The sequence below is a fragment of the Diospyros lotus genome, chromosome 13 (assembly GCF_014633365.1).
Source record: "Diospyros lotus cultivar Yz01 chromosome 13, ASM1463336v1, whole genome shotgun sequence".
Lineage (NCBI taxonomy): Eukaryota > Viridiplantae > Streptophyta > Magnoliopsida > Ericales > Ebenaceae > Diospyros > Diospyros lotus.
Genome location: NC_068350.1, coordinates 872,244 through 899,044, shown reverse-complemented (window position 1 = coordinate 899,044; position 26,801 = coordinate 872,244). Strand labels below are relative to the sequence as shown.

The window sequence follows — 26,801 nt, the reverse complement described above, 5'->3', positions numbered from 1 at the left end:
ATTATTCTAATTGAGGAATCTAAAGCATACTTGCTTTGTTAATCCCCCTTTTCATTTGTTAAATCCAATTTCTCTTCACACCTTTTTGATCTTGTAGGGATCACCAAAGATCTGTCAACCCTTAATTAATTAACAAAATATTTAAAAAAATTACATTTTTTAAGTTACTCGTATATATAAAAAGATCAAAATTCGTTGATAATGCATCTTAATTTTACTAAATGAAATCAATTGTATGAATTATAAACTTTTAATTTATCCAAAATTTAATTTTCTAACACAACCCTTCTCTTTTATTTAAATTTAATAAAGAACATCTCCTGTTTAAGATAAGAAATTTTCTACTATTTATGTTAGATGTTAGTAAATATAATTTGCTAATGGGTGGCATCATCATTCATTTCTGGCTCAGTGTTGGATCCACTTTAGCAAAGAGAAAAGGACATCATGATCTACATAAGAAATTTCAGAAAGATATATATATATACACACACATATATATGTCATAAATAACAATACAAATATATAATTTGTGTTAAATTTGGATGATCTATACATTAAAAAAGAAAAAAAAAAAAAAAAAACTTCACTGTTGGAATGAAAAGGGTAGCTATGAAGATGAGAAATCATAATTCATCCCCCTTTCATGCCATTGTTAGACCATTGGAATCATTTTGTCCACTTTGTTGGGAAGCCCTGGCGCTCCCACCCTCATAGCACAAAAGGAAATGAAGGGGTCATTCTCAAGGTGAGTAGCCCTTTTGGAAGACATTTGTCAAACAAAGACAAAAAGTAGAGCGTAAATAGGATTAATGGAGACCCATTTACATCTATACTCTACGTACCGTCTTAAACTTTAAGCCAAACCTTACCGCCCTCTTCACGAAACGACAAAAAAAGGTCTGGATCAAATTCTAGAACCAATGTACTCACAACTATGTACAATATTCACCCTAGAACATTCTGGAACCTAGAAAGGACTAGAACAATCCAGAACCACCCCTGGGCATGCCTGACAAACAGCTATGATAAAAGCTTGGCATACATTTAGAGCTAGCTCCTTGCTGCTGGATCCTTCCAAATTTAGTACCCTTCAACCACACATTCATCATACAAACATTTTGCAGAAACAGCATACATGCTGCATATACAATCCTAACAATGAAGCTCAGAGGGTCCTCTTTAGCTCTTTATCACCTAGAATCAATAGAACCATTGCAGACTCAGTAGTCAATACAAGACAGTTCAGAATGCCGTTGGGAATGAGAGCTAAAGAGGACCCTCTTCCAGGAGGATTAAGCTCGGTCCTTATTTTCGTGCTCCTCGACATCAGACATCAAACAGGAAACTGGTTTTCGCCATCGTAGAGGTTAACCATAGCAGTCAGCCTCCACCTATCATGCTTGGACCTCAAACTCAAAGCAGTAAAGCACCATAAACATTTTGCTAATATAGGTACAAACGTTAAGGAATTGTGATCAAACAGCTTGAGGTCCAGTTATTTCGCTACCGACCACCAGCAGTAACAGACCAGTCCGCGGCTGAGATGAAAAACGGTGGCTCCGTGACACGTGTTCCTTAAAACTGAGCCAATTGCATCTAAGACCACATTTTGTAAATAGATAAAACTATTTATATCTCCAGTGCCACAATTTTACAGGCCATGCTTGCTACATTTTATCAAAAAGTTGCAGTTTTGGTAACTACATGAAGATAGTTCAAAGCCAACAAAATTCCAACTTACTGATTATTGCGCAACAAAGGATCAGTGCTCCATCTGCCCAAACCAACTTTACGCTCTGCTCTCTTTCTTTTGGATTTGGGAAAATGGATCTCTGAAGCTAAGCATGACGTTAGACTTGATGGATTCAGAGGTGTCTCAGTTTTGGCACCGAGGTCAGGCTCTATATCTGGGACAGAACGATTGCCGCTTTCTTGCATGCATTCCTCTTGTTCCTGGAGCTTCCCTGTGGTGTTCTTTTGTGTACTTCTGGAAGTGTGCCTCTCTACTTCAGCTGCTTGATCATATGCTAGGACATTATCCATACTCTGTAGATGTCATTATTGCCAAAACAAATAAATAAATCGATAAAAATGATTCTTATGGTTCCATCTACATCAATAAAACAAAGCATCCTTCAAGAACCAAATCATTGCAAAGTGAAAAAATCTCTATTTGTACCATTTACAATATAGGAATGTGTACATATGTGAAAATTGTATGCATGCATCCGTGTATTTACGATAATGAGCTAAATAATTATGTTCAAGTGCAGTCCTAACAACAAAAGAGGCCAAGTTGGACCAATATGAGAGCCTTTTATAATAACCTATTTATCTAAAAGCAAAATAAGAAGTGACCAAAAAATGCTCTTTTTTGTGACAAGGTCACAGGTTTAAGTTGTGGAAACAGCTGCTTTGCCAAAAAGTAAGGGGATGGCTGTATATGAGTACAACCCTCACCAACCATCACAAAGCAGGGAGCCTTGTGCACTAGGGATGCCCTTTTAGCAGGTAAAACAAATGCGTCCAAAACTGGAGATAGTCTACAATACATGTCAGATTTCCTCCGCTAGTGTCCCTGGATGTGTTTTGACTGATCAGTCAGAAAATTACACACTGCAGTGATCACTTTCTCTAAGTTCTAGCCTGGAATCACACAAAAAAGCTGTGTTTATACCAATATGCAAAAGAGTAAGAATTCAGGGAAAACACTTAACAAACAGAGGAGTTTGGGGAAAAAAATGATTTGCATGAAAAAAGAAATAGGTTCTATGATTTGCATTAGAAAATTAGAGTTCAGATAAACATTAATATAGAAAGTGCATTTAATGGAAAAGAAATTTATATTAATACAGAAAACATTCTGTTTGCAGTTGTGCAAATCTTACATGTACTTGAACTCCTTTGATTACCAAGCCAAAGAAATTTTAAACTCCTTTGATTTTATGAGTGAAAATGGCACTAAAGATACAAAAAGGAGCTCATTTATGCCTGATAAGCTAATTCCATAAAACCAAAACCAAGGTTTTCTTGCACTTTTCAATATGCCAAACTTCCTGCGGATTTATAGTTACTTTCGGTACACAAAATTTAACTGTGATCACTAGATTGAAGCTTAACAAATTGAGTTCTAACTAATTTATTTGATAAAGAAAACTTACAGCTTCACCAAAGTCTCCAATCTGTGGCTGATTCATGGTGACATCAGCTGAGGACAACGGACTAACTGTACTTTCAATAATATCCGGAACAGAAACAGCTTCTTTATAGCTTTGAGCCATGAATTCAGGAATAATAAAATCCGCAATATCATGCAGATTGGCAACATCAAATCCGACTAATTCCATGTCCTCATGGCCAGCAGAAAAAGTAGGACTGTGATTAGAACTGGCCTGTCCATCATAGGGCACAAGAACAGGCAGATCCCCAAAGGAAAAGAACTGCATGTCATTTTCAGCGAACACCTCCACAAGTCGAGACTTAAGTTTCTCAACATGTGTCTGTGCTCTTTCAATCTTCCAAAGCATCTGCTCTAATGAGTCATTTTCATCATTGTAGTCATGAAATACACAGTCATCTCCAAAGTCAAACTCATCATGATCGTCGGCATTTTGCTGTGCGGAGACTAATTACAACAAAGAAATACAAAGACAAAAGTTCAGAGTTCAGTGTCATTGCTTGAAAGTACAACCACCAAGATGTTTATTATGATGTACCTGTGTGAAAACCGTGAAAACACATGAAAACAATCCAGGAATGTTTGCGCAACATCATTTGCTTCTCTTTTTTGCATATTTAAATAGCTATATCAATATGAATGGTTTCAAATTATGCATTGTGGCAGCAGCAGCAGCAATAGCAATGGTGTTAGTGGAAGGTGTAAGAACTGCCCAGGTAGTTCGCAGTTTCCTTTTTAACAAAATAAGTCTGCGTGGGACTGATTTATATCAAATCCAGTGCCTAAAAACGTAATAAAAATAAAAAAAATCCCAAATCAAGTGCCTCTTCTAAAAACATGATTCCAGGCCACAATTTCATGCTAAATTGCAGTAGAGAACCACAAGTTCCTTCTGTCTGAGATTAAAATTCTTGATCAAATGAATTGGTTCAAGCGAACAACACCTGAAAGTTATTGGTTGACGTGTTGCCCCCCAAGGAAACAACCCTTTCATATTCCCAAAAGTTTGCAGCAATAGAGGGCTTTGATAAAATTGGTTCAAATAGGACAGATTTTGCTTTGAAAAAAAAAAATCCACAATTTCCACAGCTGAGGTGGTTGCACAATTACTTAAAAGATATAATAGACAAAGCTGCTGGTTATTTAAAAGGATCACTACATATGTGGTTGTCCATGTATGAAAATGGCAAACTTATGAACTTATCCTAATTGTATTCATCTGAGCCACTACTACTACAATCCCAAGCCTGAAAACATGAACCACATAATTATATTCCCAATACCCATGACAATCCTAACAGGTACATGCAATCATTAAGTAGTGTGCACACAAAAGCACTCCAATACCAGGGAGGCTAGGTGCTCACATACTAGACAGGCATTGGCACGCAGGAAATGCCCACCACAACCAGGCAGACAACCCAAAGCCTGTCAGGCCTTGCGGCTAGGGTATATAGGGTATTGTACATAGGCACATATGTCCCACATTAATTGTTCAGCAGCATGCTAAGGGGCCAATGCCTATAAATAAACATTGGCCCCATCCAGTTGTAACCAATCTATGTCTACCACCACATAAAAGATAAAACAACTATATTCCAACCAACTTTTATGTATGCACCCGTGAACAAAGGATTGAAAATTTTGTTACAAAATTCTATGAAATTCAAGCCTAACCCGTTTCTCAAATTAACCCAAGAATTAGCAATCAGAACAAGTCCCAACTACACAAAGAACACTGGGCCAAACTGGCAGTTTAGGGCCAAGAATATGTGGTGACCCAGTTAATGACAAAGGCATCCCTAGTTTATCTCAGTGGTGAGCACTAGTGTTGTTTGTGAAGAAGAATGGTGGCAAGTTCAAGGATGTGCAATTAAGGATGCAGATAGCAATTTTGCATATACAACGTGAAGGTTAAGTATTCAGCAAAGAAATGGAAGGTTAAGTCTATCCAGTCTTAACCAACTCCCCTGTCCCCCCCCCCCCCCCCCCCCCCCCCCAAAAAAAAAAAAAAAAAAAAAAAAAAACATTTAGCTTTATTTTCTTTCATAATAGAATTAAAGCATAACATAAATTTTTACCTGGATTACCAATATCTTCTACCATAGAAGTGCCATCTGGATCAGACCTCTTATCTGCTGCAATACATCAATTGCTAGAGTGTCACAATAGTTAGAGAAGAAAGACCAGAAACGACATTATTCTACAGAAAAATTACAGAGAAGAAAACTTTTACCAAAATAGGAGAAAAGGTTATGTTGGGACATATAAGATGCTATATCAGTTGTATCTTCCACCCTCTTTCTCCTCCTCCTCTCCATCACCTTTTTTCCAGGACTTTGGAAAGAAAATGGCAACAACTTTGAGCAAAAACTTTCTAGTGTACACTGATCTCTTTCCAACTGTTTTCTCTGATCATATGCGGCAAGTTCTCTGGCATACTTGGAAACCAGTGACTGAAATTCCTTAATTCTCAGTTCTGTCCATCTGCATCGCCACATCAATGGACGTATGAAGCTCCTCCAGTGGGTGGTCAACTTCTTCCTGGAAATTGTGAAGCACAGGTAGTTAGAATTTTTAATGTGAATCATGTATAAATTCATGGATGTTTAAATGACCTGTATCAAGTCAAATACACAACTGCCTCATCTGTCTTTGCAAAAGGAAGGGATAAACTTCTGGTATTTGTCTTTAACCATTTGACCTTTATTCACCTAGAAAAAGACAGAACTATTCCAGAACGATTCATAAATAGGATTGTACCACTATATTTCTAATTTTATATCCTCTGAAATTATAAGTATGCAAGATCACATATTTCCCTAGTTGAAACCACAATTGCCTTCAGAAAATGGCCTCAGAGACTTTTACGGTCCAGGATGTAAAGATATCCAAGGACTGACACATCATTCTTACGAGAAGCCAGCAATGATTATTGCAGTCATGCAATAAGGCAAGAGTTAAATCTACAACAAAATCAACCTACTCATCTCACCAAGTAGATGTGACTGACATTATGAGGAGTAGGTTACACCAGAAGTATGGGGCATCCTTGGCATTGCCTCAGGCCAGGGGGTCAACTCATCCTGCCCTGCCTCTTGAGGACTTTGGCCCACCTACATAACAACCCACCCAACTCCCCATCCTTAAAAAAAAAGAAAAAGAAACCAATAGCTCTCAATTCCAAAGATGTAACCTCTTCTTGCAAAAATGAAAACATGTCTCAGCCGCTTTACAGGCCCAAGGATCATCAAAGCACACAAGCTAAAAAACACTTACATAATGAGGAAATGCAGCCAATATGTAAGACTCCAAAATTGAAGCAGATGTCCTAGAATCTGACATCAACTTCAGAAAGTAGTTTCCTCGAGCAACTTCTTATAATATCATAACTTATCATAACTTCACTGAATAATGATAAGACTCTCACGTCCAAGCATTATGATTGACAGATTATCCCAAAAGCATTAGCTTTTGATAAAAATGGATAAACATAAAATTGACTCATGGAAAACTGTTTATATGGTACTTCAGAGAGGAAATAAAACCGAATTTGGAAAGCACATCTAATGTTTAGAACCCTTCTTGGTATCTTATTTATCAGTTACATTGCACTACTTCTGACACAGATGAGAAGACTTTTAATCCTCCTTGATATGCTTAGTTCACCTTGAATTCCACCTTCATTGAGAAGCCAGTGAAGAAATGAATAACTAGACTAAATGAAGCCTTAGTTCTTTGCTCTTTTCTCTGTTCTAAAAAGGGTGATTCCAGTTCTCTCCCCTTTCCCTACTTAAATTTTGTTGATGTTAACTTCAAAGCCCTCATCAAACATATAGCCTTTTAGAGCATTGCAAATAAGATAACATTTTGTCACTTTACATATGTAAGAATTGCCATATAGAAACTTAATGTATAATGAAAGGAGACAAAAGAGTAGGATTTGAGCAAAACAAAACAAACAAAGACAAAAAAACAGGCAAAAAAATAGAAAGACAGACACATAGTAACTAAAACACTTATGCCAAGAAGGTTGGGAAAGATAAGGGTCCATTGGTCAAATACTCTTGCCTTGATGAGCTTGACCTTAAAAGAAAAAAATTATTAGAACTTTGTTCTCTTAGAAAAGAGAAAAACTTAAGCTGCATTGTATTTTAATTTTTTAGGAAGAAAAAACAATATAAAAAGATAGGGGAAATTGATGAATCATATATACCCCCTTTTTATTTTCATAATTTAAGTAAAAGGTGGAAAAGAAAAAACAGGAAGAAAGATATTTAATCTAATACAGGATAATTTCTTAGTTTTAAGGAGTTTTTCTATCCCAAGAGGCTAGTTTTATGAAGATAACATGAAAAGGTGGGGGGGGGGGGGGGGGGGTGTGAGAGAGAGAGAGAGAGAGAGTATTATTTCTGAATTGTATATCAGCCAATTAAGGAAAACATTGAATGACAAAAGTCACAAAACCTTCAGTTGTAACATTATTTCCAAACATTGAGGCTAAGACTAATTTTTATGCTCATAATCAACTTTAATAGAAATAGAGGCATCTTTCTCGAGAGGCTTAGTCAAAAAATGATCCAACCATCTGACAGGAGAAATTCTCAGCCTATTGAGAATGAATTAGGCAGGAAAATGAGGGAAGAAGGTGTAGAATTAGAGAATTGAGAGGGAAGATTCGAGAGAGAAAAAGAAAGAGAGAGAGAGAGAGAGAGAATTGAGGAGGGAATTTGAATTTCTTTGATTGATTTTTCCTGTCTTTGCAATGGCTGGGTCAGACCTTTTTATACTGATCCTCAGCAACAGATTGGGCGCCAAAACGGTAACCAATCTAATACAAGTTGTACTACTTGCCATGCTGGAACACTCCTCCAGCTATGCAATCTACTTGTTATTCATAAAGGCGTAATAGCCTAAGTACGTGACAAACCACTACAAAATCCCAAGCAAACTGTAACTGGATAAAAAATCAGGGAATCAAAAATGGAAAAACATCTTGCCAGCCATATGGGAAGAAGTAGCATAAGCCTGGGGAGCAGAAGCTTTTACGGAAGGACTATGTGTACAAGTTGCTTTATCAAAATATATTCGTAGCAAATAATACGACAAGGTAGCTTAGTTTTCAAGCAGGAAGAAATGATCTTTGGAGAACACTGTATGCCACATGTGTAGGCACTGACTTCCATGCCAAAGGTAGTAGAATGCTTGGGGCTTAAATCAGAATGTTATTCCCACTTAACCTAATTGTTTTAGAGACATAACTGGGTGATTCAAATTATCACCTGTTCAAATATGTAATTAATTAGAATTTCTATTAGGTTCATGCAAATTTTGATGTAATTTTGCTGATCTGTGTGGAGATGTGAACTACTTTTGAGGTTCATGTAAACTTGAGCATTATGTAGAAGCACAGAGATGATTTTACGAACTACTGTTTCTGCAAATACACCCAAGTGAACTACCATCCAACAGCCAGAAGCTCATAAACATCAAAGTTTTATGTTAGAACTAAGGAGATGGAAAATAGTGAAATTAACTCTTGAGACATTGAGGCGTATAAATGCTCCTTGAAGATAGTCAGAGCTCCCAATGTGCAAGGGATCTAGTATTTAATGACAATAACGACTACATTCCAATGTGTAAATTATTGGGCACATGTACGAGAATAATGACTAAATGCATACGTGATGACTCATCAAGATGCATGAAGGCTAACTATGCAATGAATGCATGCTTCAACAAAATCAAGGTCAGGAGTCACGAATGCATACTGATTCATGATTGTTGCTTTAATGCTTAAAACAGGTTCAAGTAATCTTAATATCAATAATTTCCAACAGTTTATGTCGGTGATAAATAAAAAATCTTATGCACATTAATGAGAAAACATACCTTATTGGAAAGATGCTATTAAAGCCATCATATGCGAAACCATTGTCATCATAAAAGCATGATTCAACTTCAGCATCGCTCAATCCAGAACCATTCTCTGTCCCAGACATTGTGCCCTCAAATGAGCTTGAATAATCAGTTGCATCTGGGTCCTCTTTCGCAGCCACCCTATGGTTACCAACACACTCTGGACTCTTAATTTCCTCATCAAATTGACCTTCCACTTCAATGATAGAGTCCTCAGAGTTATGTATGTGTGACAAACTCTTGGTCACCATACCACTGTTTGCAGCATGTGCTGCAGCTTCTGTAAAGGAATGCACTTTATTTTGAAGATCATTTTCCACTTTTGGTTGAGCAGGAAGCATGATGCAATGTCTTAAGAATTTGGCTCACTTTTTCAATGTCCTCTGATAAAAAATAAAGCTCCCTTCATAACAAACCTAAAGCCACATTCAACCAATTCATGTTACTGATTGGATGGAGCAAATTATGTAAGCAGTAAACAAATGACTGTCCAAGGTGACTCTAACAGCAAAGCAGACACAGTACACATTGCAGATGTGAGAATCTCTTTGGTTGTGGTCATCTTGTCCTATTTTATTTTTGGCTCTGGGAGGGGATTGGATATCATCAGTTTTAATAGTTTCCTAAAGATTAGATGAGGGGAAAACCTAAAAAACGACAAAACAAAAATAAAAAAGGGGCAGCTTTTATTAAATAGGTCCTTGTGCTAAGAAGAGTATATCCAAATACATGACATCAGATGAGAGGGAAATCTAAAAACAACAAAACAAAAATAAAAAGGGGCAGCTTTTATTAAATTGTTCCTTGTGCTAAGAAAAGTATATTCAAATACATGGCGTAAGTTCAACCAAGCCTAGAATATGCATAATCATTTATGAAGCTATCTGCAATACAATTTTATGGAACTTATGGATGTTCTTGCAAAATTGACACAATTAGGGAAAGAGAAAAATAGAAGACGAGAAGAAAGAAGGAACAAAATAGAAGAACTATTCCACAGTCCACGAGGCATCTAATTCACCCTTAGACAATTACAGGATGCCAAATTATCTCCTCATAGTGATAACCGATGGGAATTAAGAATACAACTGAAACAAACCCCAATTTAACCAGATTTTAGGGCAAATCATCATCCACAAGTTCACAGACAATCAAATACACAAACATAAAACAATTTTTTTCTTTTGTCCATCAAGAAGAGATAATTTCTTCTGGAAGTAATTATCCTCAGTGATCAAAGAGAATCCAAGTAAATGTCAAAACAAGTACTGGGAAACAACAGTCTAAATTTAAAATCCATTGGTTTTTTATATATACAGAAGAGAGATTGCGTGCCTCTTACTATGCCTATATGTGCAGATACATGCATACCTACAGATATACAATTTAGCAGTGTACATAAACACACATATAGATATATTTTTACATACACACTAATCTAATACAGAAACCAAAAAAAATACCCAATAAATATGTCGACAACAGGTTTGCAAAAAAACAAGCAGGAACGAACCACATGCAGGATAATTAAGCAGCATATATACAGTTATATATGCCCACATATCCAGCACATTGTAAAAAGAAGAGAAGGAAAGAACAGCATTAGCATCCAAACAATTTAAGCAAGAGAACGAAGAGTAAAAATTCCCAACAAACAAACACAAATTCTGGAAACAAACAGAAACCCACGATTCAGCATGCAACAGTGTAGCCACAGCGACAGAGCCCGGAAAAAAGAACAGAAAAGGAAGCAAACATTGATATGCCCAGAAATGAGCGAGTTGAGATGAAGCAAGTTCAGTGGGAATTTTAGATAGAGAGACTGAGGCGGCGGCGGCGGCGGACCCGCGCCGATACCTTAGAAGAAGAGCCCAGAAAGCAGGCAGGGCGGCGAGTTGAGGGATGCCGCGAGAGAACGAGAGCGTGCGCTTAGTGTAGAGAGAATGGGGAAGTTAAACGTTATATATATATATAAATATATATATATACACACAAACATGTGTGTGTATATATAACCTAGAAATAAAGAACTCCCCTTCAATACTGTCTTTTTCTTTTTTATTTTATTTTTATTTTTTTATCTTTCCCTACGTATTCTTTTAAATTTAGATTTAAAAATTTCTTATCTCAAATTAGTTTAACGTCTACATAGTTTGACTCTTATCCATTTTCTACGTCTCTCTTTATCGACCTAAGATCTAAAGTTCCGTTTAGAGTTAGATTTGAATGTCATTCGATTAATTAAACACATCATATATGTAGATTGAAACTTGATCTATTTATTATATTTTATATGACTGACATAATTAACTTGTTTAATAAAATAAAACATATTAATTTTAAACAGATTTATTTATGAAAAATATAAATTATTAAATCTAACTGCATGTTTAATAAATATAATTAAGGAATTACAAAACATTAAAAATTATAAATGTAATATAATAATATTCCCTCAAATGAAAAATATTTTTAAAGTATTAATACCTTTTATAATACTTTTTAATTATTTAATTTATTTTCAACACGAGTTACTTGGGTCAATTTTGTGCTAGTTATATAAACTCAAAATAAGACGTGGCTAATTTTACAAATTATGTTGCATTAACTTATTTATCATTACTGAATTAAATTTTTTAAAATGATAAAATACCTTAATTTTTCTACTTTTTACATATTTATATTTTTCTCACATTTTCTCTCATATCCTCTTGTGATAGTAGAGGCGACACATGCGGTAAAGATGATTTCCTCCTTTTTGTTTCTCTCTTTCTTTTTCTCAGTCACTATCTCCATAAAATATAATATATCAAAAGTATCAAGTATTGTTTAAAATATAATAAGGGGACTCAAATTAATAACTTGGACATGGAGGATTAGATAGACTAGATTCTATAATTAAAATCATGTAAAAAAATATCGAATTTTATTACCTTTTAGACGACAGAGCTCAAGAATGAAAACAACACTCCAAACGATACAAAAAAATTAGAGTTGCATAAGAAATTAAAGAATAAAGGTTTAGGTTTTAATGAGTAAATTTAGGATTTCGAGATTTGACACACAACTGAGAACATAAAAACTAAATCTCAAATTATGTCAAGAATTCTATAGGTTAAAACTAGAACCCAACAAAAGGTTATTTTATGGAAACCAAATTCCAAAAAGAAAAGTATTATCGTCTTTAATAATTGAAACATGGACAATCTAGAAGCATGCCCTTGCCTCCTTTCCAAATAAATAATAAAGGATCCTGAAAATACCAAGTATTGTCCAAAACAGTTTAGAGGAATTCAAAATTCAAAATCTCGATTTCAACGATCAAATAGGCTAGATCATATAGTTAAAATAATATAAAAAGAATGTAGATGTATAAAGTAGCACCCTAATCAACACCAAAAAATCAAAGTTGATAGAGAAATTGAGAAAAAAATGTGTTCACACGTATATGTGTAGTATATGTGCTTAATTTGTCTTTTTTGATGGAGATATAATTATTAAATACAAGAAAAATTCATATTATACACGTACAAATAAAAAAAAAAAGCGAATAAAGGCTAACTTATTAACTTGTTTACATCTTTAGTACTAAAGTAATGGGTTTGATTTACTAAACATAAGAAAAAATAAAAGAAAAACATAGATTTGTTACCTTTTAAAAGATGGAAAGCTCAAGGATAAAAGTAGCACCCAAATTGACACTAATCCACACTAAGCAACGGAAGATGATAACGACATTGAGAAAACAGGTATAGATATATATATATATATTTATGCTCGATATGTCTTATTTTTTATTTTTTTATAACATAAAGTATTCAAATCTTCATCTCAACTAATTTTCATAATCCCATGGAAACACTCAGCCCACATGAGCTAAACAAAGTTTCATCATGTGGCGTATAAATAAAGTGTATTTATTATATCTTAGTTTTAGCATTAAAACAATTTGATTGATTGATTAAACGTTTCAAAATATAGTATTTATCATTAATCAATCATATTGTTTAAATACTAAAAATAAGAAGGTATAATAATAAAAAATACATATTATTTGAAAATAATATACACTTATTATCACTTAGCCATTGAGCTTATGGCCTTCATGTGAGAGTGATAAAAGGAGAGAGAGAGAGAGAGAGAGAGAGAGAGATGGCAAATGTGATAAAGATAACCCAAACTCAATGAAGATAACTTAGATTCAATAAAGTTAAATATGAATATGATGAAATAAAACAAACGCAATAAAAAACAACACACTTAAGTTGAAAATAGAACAAGGAAAGCCCACTTTTTGCTTGCCTTCCCTGAACAACACACTAATAGCACGTGAGTGAAGTTCAATCGATCAACATTCTGAGAGCCCTGTAGCAATAGTAGAGCTGCCAGAAAGCCATGTGTTGACAATATGGGGGGGGGGGGGGGGGGGGGGGGGGGGAACTCTACTATAACAACCCATCGTTTTATCAGTTCTTGATGGTAAAATGAGAATCTCGTGTACTTAAAATGTTCCTTACAGAATGTATGAGCAATGTAGCCCATCTTTCGTGTATGGTAACCAAACTACAGACAGCACCAAATTGAGAAATGAACCCCACCAGTTTGGACACCCAACTGATTGAAATGATGCGAGTCATTTCGAACCAAAAAACTAGCATCTAAGTTGAGGTTAACAATATCCTCCTCCTCCTCCTCTACCCTTCTTTTTCCTTCTACTTAGTCTGTACAACGTACTACTATACATACATACATACATACACACACACACATACAGGACAAAAGAACGTTTATAGACTAGTAAAAATGATACAGAGCTTCACACACGTACGAGACATCGTGCATTGCTTCTCTAAGTTTCCAGTCACGTCGAATTTCCCACCATCAGGATCCTGCTTGGCTGTTCCCCGGCACAGGGTGCAAGATACGTAATTTTCCTCCTGGGATTGATGGATGCAATAACACGTAAAATGATTGCCGTATAAGCAATGGCTATCGCTACAGGTAAACTCTTTAAGAGCTCAATCTATGTCGATGATATGGATGAATCCAACAAATATTACTGCGCCGAGCTTTATTCAGTGGTTACCGGGTCTTGAAAATTGAGCAAAGCGCGCTCGCCGCGCATTCTAAATGCGGCCCGGTCATAAGCCAGCGCTGCCTCCTCAGCTGTCTCATAGGTCCCAAGCCACACTCTACAGCCTTTCTTGCCGGGCTCCCGTATCTCTGCCGCAAACTTCCCCCACGGCCGCCTCCTCACACCCCTAAACCGCCGCCAGTACTCCTGCCCGTCATTACCACCACGTGTATCCAGAGATTCCTTTGTTCCACCCCCAAGTCCAGTCTTAAGGAGTGAATCCAGTGGCCCATCAGCGTTGGAAGACATTTTCTGGGAGCTCTCAGCTGCAAAAAAGAAGCCGTTAATGGCTGCGAGAATGTCTGAATCATAAAAAACATGGAGCTTGATTGATTCAAGAACAGCCTGATCAAGCTTAGCATGTTGTTATTAGGGAAAATAATAGTGCTTAGGAGAAACTTCATAAAACATATTAATTCTTTATTTTTCTTCTTTATTACACAAATAATAAGACTTCATAAAAGTCAATAAATATTAGATGCTAAAAAATAAAAGGTTTTAAACAATTAATGAGGCAAATAAGCTCCTAGAAAGTATTAGATTCAAGCAAGTAGGAACGGAGAAACAGAATGCACCCATTAATAGTATTAAAGAAGACATTTATAGTATCAAAGCAAGAACATAATTTCACAAGTGTGTTAGCTCTACAACACCTTGCCTTGTTATCTCTCATTTGAAATAAACTAACTTTAGATTTCATTTCTTATTCTAATATTTTCTTTTTATAGAAAAGGTCAACATCATCATACCAATTTTTTATCCCACTACATGGGGTTGGATACATAAATTCTAGTTTATCATTCACTTCTATTTATAGAAAAGGTAAAGAGAAATAAATGATGTTAAATATCCAAGACTTGTGAAACAACTCATTGTCTGGAATGTTCAAGTAGAGTATCATGAATTTCACCAAGTTCCATTGTGCTTCCCTAGAAATATTGGAATTTAGAGTATCATGAATTTCACCAAGTTCCATTGTGTTTCTCCAGAAATATTGGAATTTGTTTTTTCACTACTGTTTTGTGTCAATCTCTAAGTAATGGACATGTTTGGTAATTTGTGGGAGAAGCAGGTTTAAGTTACATAGAATCGCTGGTCACATGAGCAATTCTACGTTCAATACTTAAAAAAAAAAGAAAAAGATTTTAAAGAACAAAAAAATCTTCGAACACGGGATGCAGGTTGAACCGCTTCCATCTTCCACATTGAGAAAACCCAAAAGAGAAACACAAGAGAAACAAAATGCAACCAAGTATAGCACTCACTATCTATGTTAAAGATTAGTGGCTTCCAGCGGGGTATATAAACACTAGAGCTTTAGATAGATAGATAGAGAGAGAGAGAGAGAGAGAGAGAGAGAGAGAGAGAGGCACACAGAGAGTGGGAAGAAAGGACAGGAAACCCCACAGCTTTACAGGTGAGTTACTAACTGCTACTAAGTGGAGCTCAAGAGCCACACGCCAGTCACACCAGCGGCTCATAAAATCCTAACAGTTTTTAATATTTTTTTAAAGTGCTGGATAGAACTGATTGTCACGCAATTGGTCCTATGTCCACTTAAAACCACTCGTGACAAGTAGTTTTTTATGCCCAACAACCTACATCTGTCCTGGTAGGAAAAGTGGAATTTCCATAATCATTTTGCAAGTAGTGGTGGTGTTGTCACTTTTTAAAATGGAAAATTAGTAAAGAATTCCATGTTCTGACCATTTGAACAGAAAATAAATTATAGGGTAAATTATATGAAATCTCCGTGCACTTAGGGTCATGTGCAACTTACCCCCTTGTGTTTTCGATTGCATCAAAAAACCCCCCTTACACTTTTCAAAATGTTGTAATTAGCCACAATTTGTTGTTATTTTACATAATTTTGTATAATAATCAACATACAAAATACATAATTCTACATACATAATTTCAATACATCAAAAAAATACAAAATTTTGCATTAATTAACTAGTAAATTGCATAAAATTATGTAAAATAACAACAAAATGTGACTGATTGCAACATTTTGAAAGTGTAAGGGGTTTTTTTAATGCAATCGAAAGCACAGAGGGATAAGTTGCACATGACCCTAAGTGTAGGGGGGGTTTCATATAATTTACCCTAAATTATATTCATTCCTTAATTACTGTTTGCTGGAAATAATGGCCTTTCTTAACAAATAGTCTTGAAATTATGTTTTTCATATCTAAGCAAGCCCTTAAGCTTTACTGTCCATTTACAATAATACAAACCCTAGAACCCTTTTGAGGATTGCAAATGATTGTCCATAGCATTAAAAATCATCTTTTCCCCAACATAGATACCATATGAGGGATTTTGGAAGTCTTAGCAACTAGGTTCCCCCAACGCTTAAGCTGCAAGCCTATTAGGGAATGGGTGAACACCATACTTTACCTCACAAACCCTTCCTCATATGGAACCACTCAAATGGAGCAGCAACCATAAAAAAGAGATGCACATAGAAACTAACACCTTTTGCTGTAACCTATTCAACGCCAGTAAAGAACAAAAAGGGAAAAAAAAAGACACAGAACAAGCATTAAATAACTTATATTGGCAAAATATGAAGTAGATTGTCACAGAAATAAACCACTAATAGGGGCTAAGTCTTATGAGAAGAAACAGTTCTCCTCTGCCTAATCAAACATATTTGCTGTTTTCTGTCTAGTAGAATGTATCTAGATGCTAGTTATTTCTCTACTAAAAGTAGTAATCATTTGGTCAAGCAAGCCTACCTATCAGTTTTCCTGTTCTCAATTAAAGCATAGTTTTGGATTACTGGCTATTATACATTCCATCATTTCGCCTCCTTCAACTAGGAATGGACTCAACATGCACAAACAGTTCAACTGCCCTTTTTTGCCCACTTGGAACAGTCCAGTGACCAGTCAAGTCTGATTTTCAGAGCCCAGCAATATATGGACATGAACAATAAATACATGGACATAGATTGTAATGACTAGTCCCATACTGTAACATCATGCCAGCAAATATTAGTAGTGTGATGCCCCACCCAGTATGACAAGCCTAGCCTTAGCATGCAGATGCCATATGCTACTAACTTAATTAATATGCCCTCACCTTTCTTGAAGCAGAATGATCAACCAAGAGATAGCTCTGATACTAATTGATGAAAAACCAAGAGAGAGAACACAAGAATAAACTAAGAACTAAAAACACCATCAATATCAATAATCAAGGCTACCTTCAATTACATTCTAAACTACTATATATAGGTAATTAATAAACATAACCCTACTCTAATTAGGTTTCTAAAAGTCATAGTCCCAATCTGATTAGGATTTTATGGAACCTACTAACTAAAAGATTAACAAAAGAAAAAGGGAAATAAAGAAAAGAAATAATTCTAATTCCTATTCCCACTTCTCTATCCTGCATCCCTTTCTCTCATCCTTTTCAATGTCATCAAATAATCACACTACTCTTATAGGTTTCAAAATACCATTTATTATGTACGGAGTATTCCATTCTATGCCACAGCCATGCGTTGCTTCCATATGACATAATTGCAATTCTCAAATAATCACTTGAAATATTTCACAATGAATAACCAGAAACCAAGCAATTAGGAAAAACATGAATTTTCAAAGACCTATTTTAGACCTCTATAAATGGGTAAGCCTCGTTACAATGGTAAGATTGCTTTTCTAAGACTGATTGACGAAGTCACGGTTTCAAGTTGGGGAAACAGCCACTTCACAGAAATGAACCTGCACAACAACACCCCCCCCCCCCCCCAAAAAAAAAAAAAAAAAGTAGGGAGCTTCGTGCACTAAGGACACCATTTTTTATTTTAAACCTATACAAATAGTATCTTTTCAAGTTAAAAACAACCATCTTTCCTGCCATTCGAGAATTAGACTGCCCCATTGACCTCCCATTATCCACATGATGCATACTATGATATTAAGAAGAAGAAAATCTCAATCAGAAATGAACAAAAGCATTGAAGGATGCAGATGGCAATTTGCATATATAACATGAAGGGTTGAGTTTATCCAATCTTAACATCCTCCCCCCGCCCCCACAGGGGGGGAAAAAATTAGCTCTATACTTTTCTCACTAATCATTTGATGGCAAAAGAAATTTGGTGTTTCTTTTTCATATACTGGTTATCAGTTGGTCCTATCAGCTTCGGTTCTGGATTCACTTGGCTGAGAAAAAGTTTAGGTTTCTTGTTCCAATTTCAGGAACGTGGCTCGCATCTATGGTATGAAGGGAATACGAGAACCTTTGAAAGAGAGGAACATCCCATTCATTTCCTCAAGGGCTCTATCTCCTCTGTCATTGTGAACGTCCAGCTCTGTCCCTCTTTTCTATTTCTTCTTTTGCTTGTCTTCTGGATGAGTTGATTTAGTTTTAGCCTGTGAAATTTCTGTTTTGTACATAGTTCATCTTTAAGGCAGTGCTTTTGATATATATTTTAACTATCAGAAAAAGAATTCACACCCCACCTGCATTCTGCACTTGTCTGGTAATCCACATCAGTTAAAGAAGGAATATAATTAAAGCATAACAGAAACTTTTACCTGGATCACCAATTTCTTCTTCAACAGAAGTGCCATCTGGATCTGCAGCAACACATGGATTGCTAGAGTCACAATACAATTGTTGGAAAAAAAAAAAAAGGACCAAAAACCACATTACTCTACTGCAGTTGCAGATAAGAAAATTCTCACCAAAATAGGAGAAAAGGTTATGTTGGGACATATATGATGTTGCATCAGTTGCATCTTCAACCCTCTTTCTCTTCCTCCTCTCCATCACCTTTTTCCCAGGACTTTGGAAAGAAAATTGTAACGACTTTGAACAAGAAATTTCTTGTGTAGATTGATCTTTTTCCAACTTTTTTCTCTGATCATATGCAGCAAGTTCTCCTGCATACTTTGAAGCAAGAGACTGGAACTCCTTAATTCTCAGTTCTGTCCATTTGCATCGCCACATCAATGGACGTATGAAGCTCCTCCAGTGGCTTGTTAACTGCCTCCTGAGAATTGTGAAGCACAAATAGTTTGAATTTTTAATGCAACCTTGATGTGAATCATGTATAAATTCATGGATGTGCAAATGACCCGAATCAAGTCTAAATGCACAACTGCCTCATCTGTGATTGCAAAAGAAAAGGATAAACCTCTGGTATTTTACTTCAAGCAGTTTAACTTTCTTCACCTGGAAAAAGCGGTGAAGAAACCAAAACTGTTGCATAATGATTCAGAGATAGCATGGGTACCACTCTATTCCTAATTTTATGTTCACTACACTTTCAAGTATGAAAAGTCACAGATTTCCCCACTTGAGACCATCAATTGTCTTCAGAAATTGGTATCACACTTTAACTCCCCAACATTGTCAAGATATCTAATGACTGACACTCATTCTGATGAGAAGCCAGCAATTGTAAATTATTGCAGTCAAACAGTCACAGACCCCCGAAATTCCCACCTTGGAATTAGGACCATTGAAATTTGGTTCATGACAGATACAATAAGGCCAGAATTAAAAAGATACAACAAAACCCACCTCCTTATCTCACCAGGTAGATGCAACTGACATTATGAGTAGGATAGACCAGTATAAGGGCCATCCTTGGCAGTCAGGGCTCTAATTCATCCTCCCCCTCCTCTTGAGGACTTTAGCTATCCTAATAACACCCCAACCCACTCCCCACCCTAAAAAAGACACATAAATGCAAACCCCAATAGCTCTCAACTCCAAACATTATCATCTTCGTGTAAAAATCAAAACATGTCTCAGCCACTTTCAGGCCTAAGGATCGTCAAAGTACACCAGCTTAAAAAAGACCTACATAAATAGAAAATGCAGTTAATGTGTAAGACTCCAACATTGGAGCAGATGTCCTAGAATCTAGGACTCAACGTCAGAAAGTAGTTTCCTCATGCAACTTCTTGGTGATATCATAGCTTAAATGAATAATGATAAAACTCTCATGTCCAAGCATTATGATTGACAGATAATCTCAATAGTATCAGCTTTGATAAAAATGAATAAACATAAAAAGCAGTGACCCATGGCCAATACTGTATTTTGGGGAGGAAATTACACCAAATTTGGAAAGCACAAGTAATATTTAGAACCCTACTCAGTGTTATTTACCAGTTACAGTTGCACTACTTCCAACAGCAGACTTTTAGTCCAACTCGATACGCTTGGTTGACCTGAAATCCACTTTCATTGGGAAGTGGGAAGCCATTGAAAAAAAATGAATAGCCAGACTGATAAAACTCTTAGTGCTTTTTAATTGTTTTCAAGAACCCATAACCTAATTGGTTCTTTGTTGCAACCTTCTTTCCTCTGGTCTAGAAAGGGTGGTTCCAGTTCTTTCCTGTTTCCCTACTTAAATTTTGTTGATGTCAAAACTTCAAAGCCCTCATCAAACAAATAACCTTTTGGAGCAATGAAAATAAAATAAAACATTATTGTCACTCTACAGATACAAGAATTTCCATTAGAGAAACTTCATATGTAAGGAAAGGAGACAAAAGAGAATGATCTGAACAAAACAAAACAAAACAAAACCAAACCAAAATAAAGGAAAAAATAGAAAGAAAGAATCTTCATAATTTGTGTAAAAGGTGGGCAAAGAAAAAGTGGAAGGTAAGATATTTAATCTAATACATGATAACTTCTTAGTTATAAAGAGTTTTTCTATCCCAACTCCCAAGAGGCTAGTTTTATGGAGATAACATGAGAAAAGCATATGAGAGAGAGAGAGAGAGAGAGTACTATTTTTTAATTGTATATGAGCCAATTAAGGAAAATATTGTACAACAAAACCTTCAGACCACATTATTTCCAAACATTGAGGCTGAGAGTAATTTTTATGCTCATAACTAACTCTAATAGAAACAGCATCTTTCTCCAGAGACTTGCCAAAATATGATCCAACCAATGCAAAATCCCAGGGCAAACTGGAATTGGTTAAGAATCAGGGGATCAAGAAAGCAAAAATATCTTTGCCCATTACTAACCATATGGGAAGAAGTAGCCTATGCCTAGGAAGTATAACCTTCTAAGGAAGGACTGCAGGATTATGTGTACAAGTTGGGTTATCAAATATATTCCTAGCAAAGGATATGAAGAGGTAGCATAGTTTTTTAGCAGAAAGAAATGGTCCATGAAGAACATTGTATGTCAGAATACATGTGTTCCAAAGGCAGTAGCTTGGGGAATAAATCAGAATGCTCATCATCAACATCCATGAACTGCACCTTATCTTACCCAAGTTAGGGTCAATGGAATGACATTCATAATGTTGATTGGCTTTTAAAAGACACACATAAAACTGCATGCAGACAAACAATGTGACAAAATTTTATGCTGGATGGCAGATGCCCTTCCTGACACAACTTCTAGCAAAGGGAAAGGATGAGATAAAGTTCCAACACCATCTTCACAAGGAAAAGTTTCATGAGATGGCAACGAATGAAGATAATTGATATGTTTTTGACTTAAATCAGAATGCTAGTCCAACTTACCCTGATTGTTTTAGAGACCTGATTGTTTTAGAGACATAACTGGGTGATTCAAATTATCACCTGTGCAAAGATGTAATGAATTAGAATTTCTATGAGGTTCATGTAAATTGCACTAGCACTTAATTCATGCACACCATCAGCTAACAAAAGAATGTCAAGCATTATGTACAAGTGCATTGATGATTCTACGCACTACTGTTTCTGAAAATACATCCAAATGAAGTACCATCCAACAGCCAGAAGTTCATAAACGTTGAAGTTTATGTTAGAACTGAAGAGACAGAAAATAATGAAATTAACTCTTTAGGCCTAGAGGGCATAAATGCTTCTTAAAGATAGTCAAAGCCTCCCAATGTGCAAGGGATCTAACAATTAATGACAATAAATATATTCCAATGTGTAAATTATTAGATGCATGTACTGAATAATGAGTATATGCAATGATGGATGAATGTGACTCCATCCAGATGCATGAATGCTATATGCAAGGAATGCATGCTTTAATTAATCGTGGTCATGATTCATGAATACATACTAATTCACAAATGTTGCTTCTCAAACAGGTTCAAGTAATCTTAATTTAAATAATTTCCAATAGTTACTGCAGTGAAAAATGAAAATCTTATTCATAGTAACAAGAATCACCTTATAGCAAAGATGCTATTAGAGCCACCATATGCACAGCCATTGTCGTCATAAAAGCATGATTCAACTTCAGCATCACTCAATCCAGAACCATTTTCTGTCCCAGACACTGTGCCCTCAAATGAGCTTGAACAATCAGTTGCATCTGGGTCCTCTTCCTCAGCCACACTGCTATCACCAACACACTCTGGACTCTTAATTTGTTCGTCAAATTGATCTTCCACTTCAATGATAGTGTCCTCAGAGTTATGTGTGTGTGCCAAACCTTTGGTCACTATACTACTGTTTGCAGTGTGTGCTGCAGCTTCTGGACTGGACTGCACCTTACTTTCTGGATCAATCTCCACTGGCGGTTGAACAGGAAGCATGGTGTAATATCTTTAGAATTTGGCTCACTTTTTCAATGTCTTGCAATAAGAAATAAAGTTCCTTCATAACAAGCCTAGAACCATATTTAACCAATTCATTAGGAAATTTTTCAAGCTGATGATAAAAAACAAGAAAACAAAAATAAAAAGGGGCAGCTTTTATTAAATTGTTCATTGTGCAAAGATTCAAAGAAGAGTATGATTCAAACACATAAGTTCAACCAAAACTAGAAAATGTACAATCATTTGCAAAGTTATTTGCAATACAATTTTATGGAAATTATTAATACTAACAAAAATGACATCTAAAGGAAATAAAGCAAGAACTGAAACGAAAAGAAAGCAAGAAATGAGGAAATAAGGAACTATTATTTTGCAAGGTATCTAATTCATCTTAAGATAAATTACACGATGCCAAATTAGCTCCTTATTTTGATAACTGATAGGAATTAAGAATGCAGCTGAAACAAACCCCAATTTGACGAGATTTTTGGGCAAATCACTACCAAGAAGGTTGCAGACAATCAAAAACAGAAAAATAAAACAAGGTTAAGTTTTGCTTTTGTCAATCAAAAGCTAATTATTTCTGGAAGTAATTATCCTCAGTGACCTATGGGAATCCAAGTATGTGTGCAAGAAGGTACTGGTAAGTAATAGTCTAAATTTCAATGCATTGCCAGCATCAAATCCATTAAATTTTTACACGCACAGATATAAGTTTTGTGTGCCTCTTTACTGTGTCTACAGATATACAATTTAGCTGTGTACATACACACAAAAATATAGAGAAATATATATCCATATATTTAGAGATAAAGAGAATAAAAAATGATAACCTAAAGCAGAAAAAAACCAATAAAAATGTCAACCTATATGCATATGAAATTAGATAATAGATTTGCATAAAATCAAACAGGAAGTAACTATATGCAGGATAATTAAACAGTATATATATATATATATGCCAACTCATACATGTACATTGTAAAAAGAAAAGAAGGAAAGTACAACATTAGCATCCAAACAATTTTTGAGAAAGAATAGTAAATTCTCAAGAAACAAGCACAAATTTTAGAAAGAAACAGAAACCTACAGACAGGCATTAGTCAATCTCACTATATGCTCCTGAGCACGTAAATATAATAGGTCAAAGAATACAAGAATTGAAATATACACATAATTACATAAATGTCCTCATACTCTACACTATATGGTAACACTCCCTCCCAAGCTGGGGCATATACGTCATATGCACCCAGCTTGTTGCAAATATAACTCACTCTTGGACTCTGAGGCATTTGGTAAACATGTCAGCTAATTGATCATTTGAGTTAACAAACTCAGTAGCTATATTTTCCTGAGTGTCATTTTTCCCTAATAGAAGAGGAAAATAAACAAACAGAACAAGAAAAGCAGACGCACCAGGCTCCTCCATTGTTCACCTGATAGTTGTGGAAAATGATTTCTAGTTTTCTACAGAAAATTTGTTCGAGTCCTAGAAATGGAGAAACTAATTTTCAATCTAGAAAATTTGAACATATGTCTAAAAAAGGAGATGTTTTAATTTCTTTCGTGTGAATTGTGTTAGAGAAGGAGATGAAGATGAAGATGAATTGTGGAAAAATTTTAGAAAATGGCATTTGTCAGATCTCCAAATTAACAAGGAAAGCTTAAAAAACTCATTTTAGTAGTTTTCCATTTGGAAAGTTTTTGTGTTTGAACAATTTTTCGAATTTTCTATTTTCTGTGGAGTAACTTTCTGGAAAATTGGGGCTGTTTTCCACAGCTAAACAGTCCCTTAATCGGCCTAAGCATCAGTAACTTCTTAGATTTTCATGGTGTCTAAAACTCGAAGGGACGGTCAATTCCCCCAAAAACAGTTGGGTTCCGTAATCCGTTCCCTGGCAATCCGGAAGTTCATTCAAGAATTCCCAATACCAAACTATGTGAATCGGTATCAACTTGCATACGAAAATATCTACTGCCCAAACCGAAATCCGAATGATCGCACCACGTAAATTTGCAATGTATACAAGAAACATAGAACCTAGAGATCCCCAAATCAAAATCCATGAATGAACCCGAACAACAAAACTCGGTTAAATCGAACGCATATTCAGTGAAAAACCAACCGATATGAATGGAATCGAGGGACAGTGGTTATACCTGATGGCGGTGAACGAACCCTATCCGACAGTGTTCGGTTTGCCCCTCCAACGACACCAACACCGCCGTGTAGCCATAGAAAACACAGCCGAATCCGTTCAAACAAGCATATCAAATGAGAGAAAATAAGAAGAGAGTGAGAGATCGGTGAAGGGGGAGAGACGAGCTTGACGGAGATTGGATGTGGCGGCTGGAGTGGAAACTGGGGTGAACCCTAGGGTTCCCTTTCATTTTATACCCAGGGCCCTAGGCCCATTTTAGGACTCCTCCTTTCCTGTAAGCCTTTTGGGCCGGCCCTTACTTTATTGGGCAGTGTTATTTTGGAGCAAATATGGTCCAATGAGGTTTTAATCCCTTTCGGCCATGACTTTTTGGTTCCAATTTAGATTAAAAATTATTTTATTATTATTAAATATACATATATATATAAATATGTGTGTGTGTGAATCTTAATTTTGGTAATTAAGGTTTAGGGCATTAATTACCTTTCAATCTTAATTAAAAAAATATTTTAAGATATTATTAGAATTATATTTGCAGGAAGAGAAACTCATAAACGAATAAAACTAAAATTAAGATACTTATGAATTGAATTGGTTTCGATTTTATAATATTTGAACTTGAATAGATGTTAATCGGGTCAATAAAATTAGACCCAACAACTAAATCAATCACTAAGTAATATGTTCATATTATGTATAAATACTTAGGGCATGATAATATGAATGCGAGCCACTCCATTTAGATCCATTTGCTCCTAGGATAACTATGAACATTGGAGGGAAAAAGTATGTTTTTTAAATATTTTTTTATAAATAATGCTATTACTTTCTAAAATATAAAATCTTAGTTGTGAATTTAAAATTGATGCTTTTGTGAAGAAAATTATTAAAGTTAATTTTATTGATACTACGATTATAACTCTTCAATAAAATGAAATGTTCGTCACAAGTCAAATTTTGAAAATCTAAACACAATTAATTGTATATTTTCGCACAAAAACAAAATCAAACTCACAATCTCATAAACATCCAAATGCATGAGAGATAAACAATATATGCTATCTCAAGGTGTTAGGCTAAGAATGTTATGCTCAGTTGGAATGATATTATATTTCTTGAATGCTTGTCGAATTGATGTAAGTTTTTTTTTTTTTTTTCATTTTTATTAGTTTGGGAACACCGAACAAGTTTTCCTAATCCATTACGCAGTGTCCATGTACCTAGAAACCAATATAATATTATATTGGTTTCATTTACATTTTTATTAGTTTGTAAAGTTTGGCTTTTCAATTTTCATTAGTTTTGGTTGGTCAAAATAGGTTTTTTATTTTTTTAGTTATCTTTATTATTTTTAAATGACTTTGTTAAAAAAAATTATATTATTGTTCCTATTTTTTTTTCAAAAATAGTTAAAACTGTTAAAAGTTACAATTTGAGTAATTTTTACTTTTATAACATTGGATCTTTGAATTTTTGTCCAACTAATCTCATGTAGTAGATGAAACCCTTACAACAACTACAAAAAGCTGACAATACATGCACAAATCCCATCACATAACGTGATGAATGGAGTGCATCAACCACACAATGCGCAAGTCACACAAACCCCACCATACATAATGTGGGCATCTCTAAAGAATTTAGTCGAAAAATACATCTCGCATCTTGTTAATAAGACTCAAATTTATATCAAATAATTTTAAAATCTTAACAAGAATCAGCTTAGATAACCTTGTGGGGTTATTATTTGAGTAATTTGAACTATATGATGAGTTAATTATAATTTAAATGATAGGCAAACGCACAAACTACCTCATTTGCATACCATTACGCGCAACCTTCGAAATCAACAATCACTTG

The 26,801-nt window shown here is 35.3% G+C and overlaps 1 protein-coding gene across 5 annotated transcripts; it reads right to left on the bottom strand.

Moving 5' to 3' along the window:
* Positions 1-553: 553 nt before the first annotated feature.
* LOC127788301 (uncharacterized) lies at positions 554-25,208 on the bottom strand. Of its 5 annotated transcripts, none has more exons than XM_052316434.1 (6): positions 24,940-25,208; positions 22,406-22,847; positions 18,944-19,251; positions 5,263-5,319; positions 3,165-3,628; positions 554-2,049 (listed from the first exon to the last, which is right to left on the bottom strand). In XM_052316434.1, exons 2-6 carry the CDS (start codon positions 22,771-22,773, stop codon positions 1,741-1,743), a joined length of 1,506 nt encoding a protein of 501 aa, XP_052172394.1. In that variant the 5' UTR covers positions 22,774-22,847; positions 24,940-25,208; the 3' UTR covers positions 554-1,740. The 5 variants fall into 5 exon arrangements, with proteins under 5 accessions (XP_052172394.1, XP_052172396.1, XP_052172395.1 ...); XM_052316436.1 differs by having other exon boundaries at positions 5,263-5,316; XM_052316435.1 differs by lacking the exons at positions 18,944-19,251; positions 22,406-22,847; positions 24,940-25,208 and adding exons at positions 5,418-5,725; positions 9,074-9,516; positions 10,790-10,951 and having other exon boundaries at positions 566-2,049; positions 5,263-5,316.
* Positions 25,209-26,801: the final 1,593 nt, after the last annotated feature.

Excerpts from the sequence above, each read along its gene's own strand:
- LOC127788301 (XM_052316434.1), bottom strand. The coding sequence starts at position 22,773 with ATGCTTCCTGTTCAACCGCCAGTGGAGATTGATCCAGAAAGTAAGGTG. Across the intron at positions 5,320-18,943 it reads TAACCTTTTCTCCTATTTTG|CAGATAAGAGGTCTGATCCA; the intron begins GTGAGAATTTTC and ends GATGTATTGCAG. Across the intron at positions 3,629-5,262 it reads AGAAGATATTGGTAATCCAG|TCTCCGCACAGCAAAATGCC; the intron begins GTAAAAATTTAT and ends TGTTGTAATTAG.